This window comes from Hippocampus comes, unplaced genomic scaffold (assembly GCF_001891065.2).
Source record: "Hippocampus comes isolate QL1 unplaced genomic scaffold, H_comes_QL1_v1.1 scaffold66, whole genome shotgun sequence".
Classification (NCBI taxonomy): Eukaryota; Metazoa; Chordata; class Actinopteri; order Syngnathiformes; family Syngnathidae; genus Hippocampus; species Hippocampus comes.
Window position 1 is genome coordinate 141,299 of NW_017805003.1, and position 12,594 is coordinate 153,892.

General features: G+C 43.7%; 1 protein-coding gene across 2 annotated transcripts in view; it reads left to right on the top strand.

Moving 5' to 3' along the window:
- Positions 1-12,594, top strand: part of LOC109508971 (uncharacterized) — a 35,222-nt gene that overhangs the window by 4,035 nt on the left and 18,593 nt on the right. Inside the window, exons 2-19 of one of the 2 annotated variants that reach the window (XM_019858920.1) lie at positions 854-977; positions 1,505-1,567; positions 1,982-2,201; positions 2,315-2,560; positions 2,904-3,053; positions 3,117-3,395; positions 3,705-5,893; positions 5,994-6,120; positions 6,342-6,447; positions 7,338-7,543; positions 7,808-8,004; positions 8,098-8,166; positions 8,241-8,389; positions 9,332-9,446; positions 9,524-9,711; positions 9,854-9,995; positions 10,365-10,491; positions 10,577-10,747. In XM_019858920.1, the coding sequence (XP_019714479.1) occupies positions 859-977; positions 1,505-1,567; positions 1,982-2,201; positions 2,315-2,560; positions 2,904-3,053; positions 3,117-3,395; positions 3,705-5,893; positions 5,994-6,120; positions 6,342-6,447; positions 7,338-7,543; positions 7,808-8,004; positions 8,098-8,166; positions 8,241-8,389; positions 9,332-9,446; positions 9,524-9,711; positions 9,854-9,995; positions 10,365-10,491; positions 10,577-10,747 (4,863 nt within the window). In that variant the 5' untranslated portion in view covers positions 854-858. Of the gene's footprint in view, positions 1-853; positions 978-1,504; positions 1,568-1,981; positions 2,202-2,314; positions 2,561-2,903; positions 3,054-3,116; positions 3,396-3,704; positions 5,894-5,993; positions 6,121-6,341; positions 6,448-7,337; positions 7,544-7,807; positions 8,005-8,097; positions 8,167-8,240; positions 8,390-9,331; positions 9,447-9,523; positions 9,712-9,853; positions 9,996-10,364; positions 10,492-10,576; positions 10,748-12,594 lie in introns of those variants that run through there. The other variant, XM_019858927.1, reaches the window with a different exon arrangement.

Here is a 12,594-nt window from a genome sequence, read left to right on the forward strand (position 1 = left end):
ATATCAATACATCACTGAGTCATATGTTTTGTCTGTTCAGGTGGGAAGTGGAGGGCCTCCTGAACACAGACAGACTGATAATTACATAGTATTTTTTTTTTTTTTTTTTTATCGAAGTGCTTCGTAGGTGTCACGGGTACTTTGTAGAGATGCTCTAATCAAATTACACGTACTCGCTGCAAATGTCACGATGCACATTTGCACATGATGAAGTGAGATCCAGTAGAAGAGTTGCATCAGAATGTTCCCTTTGCCAAGAAACATTGGTTTTGATTGGCACTGTCACAGGTCTATAATTTTAACAATGCTGTTTGTTTGTTTGTTTTTTAAGTGAGGATGCAATTTATAGTTACAATGTAACATACTAGAGGTCGATATCACAAGACCCGAATGCTGTACAACTGAGCAGTCAAGCCGTTTTATTTAATAGCAGAAATGGATGAAATGTCTGATAAGTAAGTATATTTCCAGCAAGAGCTTCTTACACTGTATTTAGGTTCCAGGACGATCTATGATCTGATGACGTAATTTACTCGCTGCTGTCATTGAATTTCACTGACATGAATAGAAGACCCCTTTCAAGTTATGATTCGCCCTGCAGACCATTATTTTTGTCACCAGAACAAAATAAATTGCATATTTTACGAAGATGAGATTTGTTTCCTTGCGATCTTAGAGCCCTATTTACATTGATAAATAATGTTTACAGCAATACTATGTGTAACAAAGAAGGTGAAACAAGTGCTTTGATCCAGTGGTTCATCTTTTAGTGATGCTTTCTTTGCGTTCCCTACCAATAATAAATTCTATAAATCATTGAGAGCAAAACAACTTGCAACCATGTCTGTTGCAGGCTGCATGTATCACCCAGCAGAGCTGTACTCGAGCCGTAAAACATGGCACTCCTATCCAGATGGAGGACCAAACAGAGGACAATGGGCCCCGGTAAACAGTCGGCCTTGGAGCCAAACACAAAGGTCAGCAACAGCATGGCAATACACATGGACACTGAGACCAGAGAGTTAAAACATGAGGGGTTGGATGCTGATAGCAACCATGTTGTCTTTTTTTTTTTTTTTTTTTTAATTTAAAATGAAAATGTGTTCATCATTTGGCACAATTTTGCTCTCATGCCAGCGCCAATGGCAAGTTAGCATCAGGTTTAACGCCAGCCTCTGTGGCGTTGATTGAAGAGTGACAGCCAGCGACACAGGCTGATTAACTTTGACGAGCGCATTTAAGAAGAAGCACTTAGCTCAGCTGCACTTGGAGGGTGCGGTTTCAACACGAGTGAATGAGCCCACAGCATCTCCACTGAGAGAAGCCGCAGCGATACATCACGAGTGAACTGGTGGATTTTGCTCCGAGCAAAACCATACTAACCACTTAATCTTCCATACGATCAGTAAATACAAAGGAAGTGCAACACGAGCGGCGAACCTTGACTGTACTTTGTGAAAGTTAAATGTGAGTGCATGAACAATGTGTTTATCGGTTGCTGCAGATGCAATGGAGGACGCATTCCAGCTGATCATCTCATCTCACCGTCAAGTCGTCAATACCACAGGTGAAAAGTAAAAAAAGTGAAACACTCACCTGGAATCTTTCATTGGATGTTTAGCTATGAAAATGGTGACTGTACACTTGGGCTGCTATAGCTAGCCATCTCATTATCCAAGTCTAAACTGTTGAAAATAAATCAGCATTTTTGCCCAGAGTCGGCATATAACGTTTGATTTAAACCTTGTTTCAAGCAAGTTATTATATTATTATGGTTGCCTGATCGAGCTCAGAATTGTTCAAGTTTTAAAAAACGGTAGCAGATTTATGAAAACGGCTCTTATGCAGGTGAACCCAAATGAGGTGTCTGGTGTGTAAAAGGCCCTTTTTTTTCCCACCTATGCTTTTTGTTTTTGCGATGATTATCTTCAATTCATCCTCCACCATGATGTTTGTTAATCAGTCTGTTTGTTTTGCCAAGGGGGCAACGGACGGTTCACTATCCCCAAGACAAGGGTTCCTCTAAGGGGCACAGGCAGTCTCTCCATGTTTGGGATGGTAAAGAACAGCCATTTGAGGGTCAGAACTGGCATCACAACTCTGGGCGCTCATTCCACAACCGAGCTGGCACCAACAATGGTTATCTAACAAGACCAGGAGAGCGCTACACAAACTGGGACAGCAATGTCAGCAACTCTTTGGTGAGGCCTTCAGAAGGGGGCTTGTGAAGAAAGTATCTTTTCATGGGAGTAAATGCTGTTTGTTCACTTAACATGATGATGAAAGACTGTGATGTTTCTCTTCTTGGCTCTAGCACGGGAGTCCTCGTCTGCACCGCAACAACAGAGAGCCCCAGCTCCCCCCAGAAAGATGGGCTCCCTCAGACTTTCGCAGGACCTTCCCCGCTCGAATGATTAATGACAGGCCCGGGCTTTGGAAACGGCCAGCCTCTCACCAGCGCCAAGACCAAATCCACCAGCATAGTTCACCCCCGCAGCACCCGACATCAACGAGGGAGGAGTGTCCAGCCAAGAGGAGCCGGGACTCAGGTCCTGATCAGGTATATGGTGTTCACCAATCATTAGCTTGACGGTTGGATCCTTCAGTTTTTGCCCAAGAGGAATAATCCCAAATGGCTCATGACGTTCCAAGTGATAATTGTAGACTGAGAGGCAATTATGATGAAGCTAGGTGGATGTGAAGTAGATGCTATAGTCCACCCCACTGAGAGTTAACCATGCATTGCACACCATCAGGCAAAAAGCGCTTTTTTTATTGCACCTTTGTTTACGACACGTGTACTTGAATGTCTTAATAACCTACCGTACCATTATTTAGCCCTCTTAAACTCACTTAAATGTGGCATTCTCTTCATCTGAATGAATATTTGTCCCTCTGTCCAGTCATCTCATCCTGGATCAAGGCATTTTGTTGCCCATCCACCACCCCCACCTCGCCACCACCGTTGTAACCAAGACAACTGGAAGCCTCCTCATGACACGGCAGGTCCTAGCCACCCCTCTCACCACAGGACCTCAACAACACAGCAACAGGTATACTCGCGTACTTCTTTTAAAATTGCCCGACATTTTAGATTCCATTTATTCTTTATACAGGAGACCTCAAAATCACGCGCTGGAGGACATAGCTTTTGCAACGGTGACCTAACGGTTCAAAACCAGGGTTGCAGCAGCAGGGCTTCACATCTCGGAACCAGTTATCGAAAAATGTCTTCACCAGCAGAACACACCCGTGTGCCTTACAGCCACCAAAATCCTCACTACCACCCACAGCGGCACACTCGCCACCTCAGAGCTGAACAGCACAAACCTTTGACACACCGCCTTGAGGAAGAAGAGGAGGACTCAAGGAATCATCCCCGCAAGCAAAGCACAGTACGGGATTGTTAAAATTTTTTTCTTACCCGCTGGTGAGTTTACATCCACTGTACACTTATTTGGGCTTGTTAAAACTCATTCAGGACCAGCCAATTCTAGACCAAGTCTGAAAAGACGTTTAAAAACGTCTTTGGGAGTGAATGAGTTAAGACATTTTGAGGCTTTGTGTGTTTTGGCGTTGAATAACTTGTGACCGACACAGCATTGACCGGAACACCCGTGGTATCAAATAGAATAGAGATTGCAAACCAGAATTTGTTCCACGAGTAATCTCAAATCTTGAAAATATTCGTATTTACTCGGCAGGAAGTTCAACGTAACATCAGAGGCATTTCAAGAGAGCCGGCCAACTTCAGGCCTTCTGCAGAAGAGCCTCCTAAATATTCCTCCCTTCATTCAAAAGAGTCTGCTCACAGTCCACGTGTTAGCCATCCATTACACAAAGCAGCCAGCAGCAGTCAACAACGTATCCCTGGCCACAGTGGCCAACCAAAAGTCCAGGGAAGCCCCACCCACATAGCAAAGTTCGGCTCAACCTCGATCCCATCTCATCCATGTCCAGCTCGTCCCAAATCCAAGTTTTCAGATGTCAAATACAAGGAGACCTCGCAGCATCTGCGCTTGTCTCCGCACGGCAGCTCAAGAATAAACAAGCCAGGAAAGGAGTCGGAAGCCCGAAAAACAGTTGGGCGCTTACAAAATGATGAACTGGTGAAAAGAGAGCGATGGGATGATGTCACAACGGCAAAGAAAAAGGCTGAAGATCGAAAGAAATGGAAGAAAAAAGAACGGAAATTAGCTGAGAAAAAGAAAAAAAGGGATAAGGCAGCAAGGAAGGAAAAGAAAATAACCCTGAAAGCTAAAAACATACAGAAGGAAACTTATGGCTCCTGTCTTCTTTCTAACTCTTCGGAAGAGGATCGTCTTTCCACCGGTCAATCTTTTCTTCCTAAGGGTACTTCTCCACCACATATGCCCCAAAACAAGCACGGACACTCACTCCCCACGAGAAACAGCCCCAACCTGACCACAGCCGAGGGACCAAAATCAAACCCGAACGATACGCTGCCTTCCCTTTTGTATGAAGCCTTAGACCCTCCCAGTGCAGTGTGTTCCGTAAGCATCAAGCAGTCAGCCCAAGGCAAAGGGCAAGGAGGACTCCTCCACGCCCCGGATCTCCAGCCTGTGGGTGTGATTGGAAATGGTGAAGTGGGTGAAAACCTCGCTAACACTCCCCCTGTACTCAGCTGGCAGGGCTCACCAGTCTCGGATGCGGGAGACGATGACGACGAGATGGAAAAGGGAATGATAAGCAGACCTGCCCTCCAGCCCAGTTTTTCCCCTCCGGCCTTCGAAGACGAGAATATTAATGATGGGTTTCAGGGGTCCGTTGAAAGTAAACCGGCAGATTGTTCAGCACCACACGATCTACCAAGTACAACTCATCCTATTCTTGAAGAGGAGATGAAGAAAGAAATTCCAGAAAAAGCCGCCTCTCTACACCACGAGCTCCATCACAAATCAGGCCTGGATGACGTCTTCAAGAGCCTGGCCACTTTTCTCAGTGGCCAGAGGACCGCGTGTCGAGGGGGCCCATTTGGGGGTTCTCCTGCTTTGACTGCCGATGGGGTTAAGTTTTCTTCCTCTCTTGCTCGGGGACCAGATATTAACTGTCAGCAGCAACAAGATTCTGCCCTCGAGTCACACCCAGCATCATCCTCAGAAACTAATAGTCAATGTAATCTACATTTGGAAAAATGCAGCGAGACAGTTGAGCGTGAGCCCATCACAGACAACCCCACAGGCAAAATAGAGCAGCCTGATGTTGATGTGAAAGAGAGACGAGAGGCTCACGATGAAGACATCCAAACCGCAAAAGACGTCTCTCTTTTGGACCACTCGCTCAGTGCGGAGCTGAGACTGACCGCCACCCACACCACCTCTTTGAACCACCTCCTTGTCTCGAGCAAAGACAAGAGGCGAAAGAACACGGAGAGAAATCACCAGCCGCGGGTCAAAGTTAAGATCAAGAAAGAGAAAAGCACCGTCAGCCCCAAATCTAAACGCAGACGTAACAAACGCAAATCCCCTCCCAGCAAAGATGTGCCCAAAAAGCGAGTGAAACTAGAAAAAGCGAAAGCAAACATCATAAAAAAGATGAAAGGTGATGTCAGCGTGCTTGGAACTGCTGTATCATCATCAGGAGCCGGAATCTCCGACACTAAAAAAACCACAAGCTTGTTAGCAACTCTCAGCGCATCCAAATTGTGCACCAGTACCCCAGCGAGTAAATCTCTTGGCACGCCGGCTTCTCTTGACCCACTCAAGCTGAAAATGTTGTCCATGGGCTTTAACAAGGAGTTGAAGGTCCTCTTGGTGAAGATGAAGCTCGATAGCATACGCACGTTCAACACCGCCAAAGTGGAAGAGCAGAAAATCCCACTTTGTCAGATCACCATCCAAAACACAGCCGCCGATGTGGTGCGAGCTTGCAAGTAAGTATCCCCCCGCCCCCCAAGATCATTCTTGTTCCTTTTGATCCGAAAGAATAATTCAACACAGTCCCACGCTTTTGCTTTCTCCTTTTCATCACAGGGGGGCAAAGGTTAAGGAGAAATTCAAGGAGTCGTACCTGCTTCCTTCCCTTTCTGTGAAACCGAAACTTTCCATCCAGATTCCCATACCTCGGGAAAAGCTCAACCCTCCCACGCCAAGTATCTATGTGAGTCCACACAAGTATCGAGCGTCTCATGTCGTATTCAGTCATAGGCCTTTCCATAATGCGGTTGAGATTCGACTGACGCTCGAGAAGTTTGACTATCAGTGCATTCGAATATTCATGTACCAGGCCCCACAAAATATTTGAAGCAATCAAAAGATATGAAACGAATAGCGCTCCCACAGTGTGTTGAGTATGATGTTGCTAACGGTAGAATTTTGCAGTTGGAGAGCAGGAGGGACGCCTTCTCACCAGTCCTGCTTCAGTTCTGCACCGATCCCAAAAATGCGGTGACTGTCATCAGAGGCCTCGCCGGCTCACTCCGCCTCAGTGAGTTTATACACAACACAAATTCTGAGGCTACCGAGCCAATAATTGCTCTTTATTCTTTGTCATTAGTGTGTGAAACCCTACGGTGCAACACATGCAATCCCTTGAAGACAGATCTCGTGGAAGTTTATCCAATCATGTTATTTACTTGAAATACTTTATGTGTAAATACGGTATGCGTTATATCTATACACTCAGAGATGATTTTACAAATGAAAAAGAGATCGAAGATGATTCCAAGAAGGACTGTGTCTTCGAAACCTTGTCACCATTTTGGGAAAGATCTAAATCAGCGACCACCAACCTTTTTGAAAGTGAGAAATCCTACTTGGGTACTGATCAATGGGAAGGGCGACCATTTTGATACCCATTTGACTTCTTAAATAACAAATATTCTCAGACTATCTTTAACAATGAATATTATTGTATATTTGATGAATAATTACTGACACTCATTTATGTGAAGACGCCGATTGTGTTAAAGATTTCTCACAATGACTGGAAAACAGACAAATATCTGCAACGCTAAATCTCTGCCAGTGCTTATATTTTAAAACGATCACAACATTCCTAGAAAATGACAATGCCCCATCACTGGTAAGCTGTTTATTGTGCAGGCCCGCGGGCTAATCAATTGGTCCTTGGGGGCTAGCCAGTGCCCATAAGCAACATGTTGGTGACCCTTGATTTAGATCCTTCAAGCAGCATTCCCGTTTTACGTTTGTCACATCTTTTTTTTTTACATAGCCTTTAACCTAATCACCTGTGAATGTCATGCTCCCACAAATGAACACAGAGTAGCAGGAGGTTTTCACTGGCCTCATCTCAAGTGAAATGTGATCAAGAAACGTCAGATACAAATGTTACTGTTTTTTTTTTCTTTATGTGAGACCTTGGCTTGTTTTCCACCAAATCTCTGGTGGAGGCCAATGCAGAGCATGCCGTGGAGGTGAGGACTCAGGTCCAGCAGCCCGCTGATGAAAACTGGGATTCCCGTGGCTCCACTCAGACGTGGCCCTGCGAGAGCAGCCGCTCACATACCACCATTGCCAAATACGCTCAGTACCAAGCCTCGAGCTTCCAGGAGAGCCTGCAGGTAGGCGTTTTTCCTCGGGGCGCCCACACATGTACTCATCAAGCACGCGGTGTTGAGCTTGGTTTTGTATCTCATTATATTGTGCGGATGCAAATTGGAAGATCTGTTCTTATTTTCCTCATCAGCCATAAAATTTTTAAAATATTTGAAAATAGTAATATGCGCCTTACGCCCTAAGGTTGTGAAATTAAGTGGAATGTAATGATGGACAGACTTGTTGCCATTGACCAACCTGCCAGCTTAGCTCATGTAGACGTTTTATAGGAGGAGAAGGAGAGTGAGAACGAAGAGAAGGAGAGTGAGAACGAAGAGGAAGAGGAACAAGCTGACCCCTCAAATACGTCATCTACTGCGAAAGCAGGTGTGACATCGACTAGCAGTAAAGGCAGCCCGACCTCTAATGACATCAAAGCCGCTTCTGCGCTCCCGTCCAGCAAAAACTCTGGTGCCAACACACCCAGGTTACCATAAAAGATGACATTGAATTTATGAAAAATAATAATCATAATAAATTTGGAGTTTTCTGATATTCAGACTTTACCGTTCCTTCCCAGCTCGGAACTGAAGTCTGTTGGAAAGATAATCAAATTTGGTACCAACATAGATCTCTCAGACCCGAAACGGTGAGTTCAAAACACTTCTGGCCAGTCAAGCAAGGACAGTAGTTGTTTGACACCATCTGCCATATTTCTCTAAGGTGGAAACCCCAGCTGCAGGAGCTGCTCAAACTGCCAGCGTTCATGCGAGTGGAGTCAGTCAACAACATGCTCAGTCATGTCGGACACACAATCCTGGGCATGAACACTGTCCAGCTCTACATGAAAGTTCCAGGCAGCCGGACACCAGGTCGGTGCGGCTTTAATGAGCGCTTGTCGTTTATGCATTCGGTTCTGTGGAAATATCTGCGCCGACCTGTAGGCACTTTGTATTAGTGATCCTATTGTACCCTGGCCATTAAATGGATGTCACTTTTGCTTCTTTTAGTAAAAAAATAAAATAAAAACAACAACAACATCCATAGGTTAAGTGGGAGGTATTCAGTGTAACCTAAATGGAATGGGACCCAAATATGTTACCGTAATGACAGGTCCTACCTACTTTGTACCCCACTCGTCTACACCGTCAAAATGGCTGCTGTGAAAAAGTTTATCAAAATTGCCAAGCTAATTGTGGCCTAAGAATTTGTGAATATGAATTAAAACTACCAATCTTTCGGTAAACAAGTAATTTTAGAGAAATGTCTTTCCAAAAGTCTATGTTGTATCGTGGCTTGGAATAAATAGCCTCTTTGTTGTTGCCATGGCAATATCAAATCTCCTTTTATACAGGTCTGCAACAGTGATGGGCCAGACTGTATCAACTGCCCATGTACATTTAGCGTTAGCATCCCCATTTCTTCGCCAATTGATTTGGACTCTAGTAAAAGAAATCAATGTATATTTGGATTGAGGGAGCTATTTTTTTTCTCAGTCCAAATACACATCACTTCCATAATATTGCATTTGTTTGTTCTGTTGAAGACCGAATGGCAGATGATGCCAAATATCAAAGCTCTAACTAAGCATCTGGTGAAGCTGGTCTTGCAGCCACAGTAGTGTCGTTTGTAGGGATCGCTTAAATGGTGGCTGCTAAGTCCCTAATTGATTTGGCCTTTGTTCTTATTTTTTTTAATTGGACAAAAGAATCTCTCAGAATCCTCATCCAATTGAGAGAATTGACATTTCTTGTTTTCAATGCTGACTTTGCGCAATTGGATGACAAGTTTCAAATGCGTTGTTTTTCCCTCAGGTCACCAGGAGAACAACAACTTCTGCTCAGTCAACATAAATATTGGACCAGGTGACTGTGAGTGGTTTGCTGTCCATGAGCACTACTGGGAGGCTATCAACACATTTTGTGAGAAGTGAGTGAGGAGGCTTGGTTTGAACGGGAGAAAACATATTCCAACAGTCAGTTTCTCAAATTGTACTTGTGCCTCAGGCATGGAGTAGACTACCTCACAGGGTCCTGGTGGCCAGTTCTGGAAGACCTCTACAGTTCCAACATCCCCGTGTACCGTTTCATTCAGAGGCCAGGCGACTTGGTGTGGATCAATGCAGGGACTGTGCACTGGGTCCAAGCAGTGGGCTGGTGTAACAACATCGCCTGGAACGTGGGTCCTTTAAACTGTGAGTAATGTGAACCAGCCCGTTGAGAAAATTATAACACAGCTGCTGTATCGTAATCTCTTTGTCTCAATTTACAAATTTTCAGTTTCCTTTCACTTATCTTGACACCGTGTTTGTTTGCGCTGTTTGTTCTGTTGATTAGCATACCAGTATCAACTCGCCCTGGAGCGATACGAGTGGAATGAGCTGAAGAAAGTTAAGTCAATTGTTCCCATGATCCACGTTTCCTGGAATGTGGCTCGCACCATCAAAATCACAGACCATGACACCTTCAAGATGATTAAGTAAGTTTGTTGTTGGTGCTAATCATTTTGTTATTATTATCACCCGATGTCCTATAATCCACCAAGCAGTACAGTTCGGCTCAGGACTTAACTTTTTACACTTTTTAAAATGTTTTTTTTTTTTTAACTCTACCCGAGAGGTACTAGCAGCAGTGGTACAGGAGTGTAGAGTCTTTTAGCATGATCAATATAGAGCAGTGACTTCCTGAGTGACAAGTATGATGGAAATTGAATGGGAAGAACACGTACAAATATTGATGTCACAGCGGCTTTAATCATTCCAAATTGTACTGAGATGAGCTGGACCAAACTATACTGCAAGGTGGGAATGTATAGTTTAAATGTTCCACTCTGTTCCTCCTCTGCCAGACACTGCCTACTGCAGTCCATCAAGCATATCCAGATATTGAGGGAACAATTGGTGGCATCAGGAAAGAAAATCTGTTATCAGAGTCGTTTAAAGGATGAGCCGGCTTACTACTGCAATGAGTGTGACGTCAGTTTCCCCTAACTCATCATTTTCCCCCGATGTTGTCCGCTGTGTAGTTGTGTGTGTGACCGACTTTTTGGTATTTTTGCAGGTGGAGGTGTTCAACATGCTGTTCGTGACCAGTGAACATAGCGCTAAGAAGACCTATGTGGTGCACTGTGAGGACTGCGCCCGTGCTAAGAGCCCATCGTTGACAGGAGTGGTGGTGCTGGAACAGTATCGAACAGAGGAGTTGATGAAAACATATGACAGCTTCACACTGGTCAGTTTCATCATTTTCTATACCGCTTGTTCTCATTAGGGAGTGAAGCGGACTTGCTCACCACAAGCCCGACATTCTTGCACCATTCTCAGAAACTGTAATGCCAACGTTTGCATTGGAAAAATATGTCGGTCGCAGTGCGTATAAAAGTACTAAAATTAAAGCTCAAAAATGTCCGTTGTTTAAAAAAAAAACAATGGGCTAAATAAAAACAGCATTTTTTTCCCCATATAACAACACCTATTTTAATTTTAAAGAAATTATAGAATGTTTGGAACATAAAAAAAGTAATGAAAGAAATATTCATCTTCTTCCATTGTAATTATTCATAGGACGACAATTTCCCATTAGGAGGAGCTATTTTTAGAACAGACTGGAAGGCTACTCATCTTCTCCTTGGGGGACTTACTAGTACCCGCTGGCAATCGAGCTTTTTGGTGTATTTATTTATTTATTTACGGTGTGCAGTCTGGCTGTGATCTCCCTCCATCCTTCCTCTCACTCCTTCACCCTGGAACAGCTCGCCCCTCCCTTCTCTTTTGAGCCAAGCTGGAGAACAAAAAAAAGAGAAAGAATAATCCACTGGCCTCTCAGAATTAACTTTGAAAAAGGGGCTCATTTAGTGATCTCTGCAAGCAGTCAGTCATATTGTGTCCTGCTGAGATGTCCCTCAAAAAAAAGAAAAGAGCTCATTACTGATGATGGACAGTTTTGGCAGGAATTGAAACCTTGACTTTTTAAAGCCACAGTAAACCGTTAAACCGGGAATCATCCTGTGACTAGTATGTAGTGCTCTTTCGTCTACTGCAGTGTCTCTTAACCTTGTTGGAGGTACCGAACCCAACCAGTTCATAGGCACATTCACCGAACCCTTCATAAGTGAAAAAGAAAAACATTTTATTTATTTATTTATTTTTGGACAAAATCGAGACATGAAAAAATGCATTTATTAAAAACAGAAAAAAAGTAGGTAAAATATCAAGACAAAAGTATACGTTTTTTAAATTGTGCACAAAATGAACCAGCGAGTGATGGCCAAGCGGGCGTGTCATAACTAATTGACATGTTGAGTCGGGTGTGCCTTACCCTCCATGGCAGAGGCTCTGTCGAACCCCTGAGACCCATTCACCGAACACCTAGGGTTCGATCAAATCCAGGTTAAGATCCACTGCTATAGAGAATCGTTTTTGTTCGGCAATAAACGCCTTTCTAAACATGGTTGTTTTTTCGGCATAAAAACGCCTTACTATACATGGTCGTTTTTTGGGGGCTAAAAACGCCTTACTATATATGGTCATTTTTTTGGGCTAAAAACGCCTTACGATACATGGTCGTTTTTTTTTTGGGCTAAAAACGCCTGACTATACATGGTCGTTTTTTTTGGGCTAAAAACGCCTAACTATACATGGTCGTTTTTTTCGGCTAAAATCGCCATACTATACATGGTCGGTTTTTTCCACTAAAAACGCCTTACTATACATGGTCGTTTTCTTCGGCTAAAAACGCCTTACTATACATGGTCGTTTTTTTTTTGTGTTAAAAACGCCTTACTATACATGGTCGTTTTTTTCGGCTAAAATTTCTGCGAAAAACGCCTTACAATGCATGGTCGTTTTTTTTCGGCTAAAAACACCTTGCTATACATGGTCGTTTTTTTCGGATTAAAAACGCCTTACTATACATGGTCGTTTTTTTCGGATTAAAAACACCTTACTATACATGGTCGTTTTTTTCGGCTCAAAACGCCTTGCTATACATGGTCGTTTTTTTCGGCTAAAAACGCCTTACTATACATGGTCGTTTTTTTCGGCTAAAAACACCTTGCTATACATGGTCGTTTTTTTCGG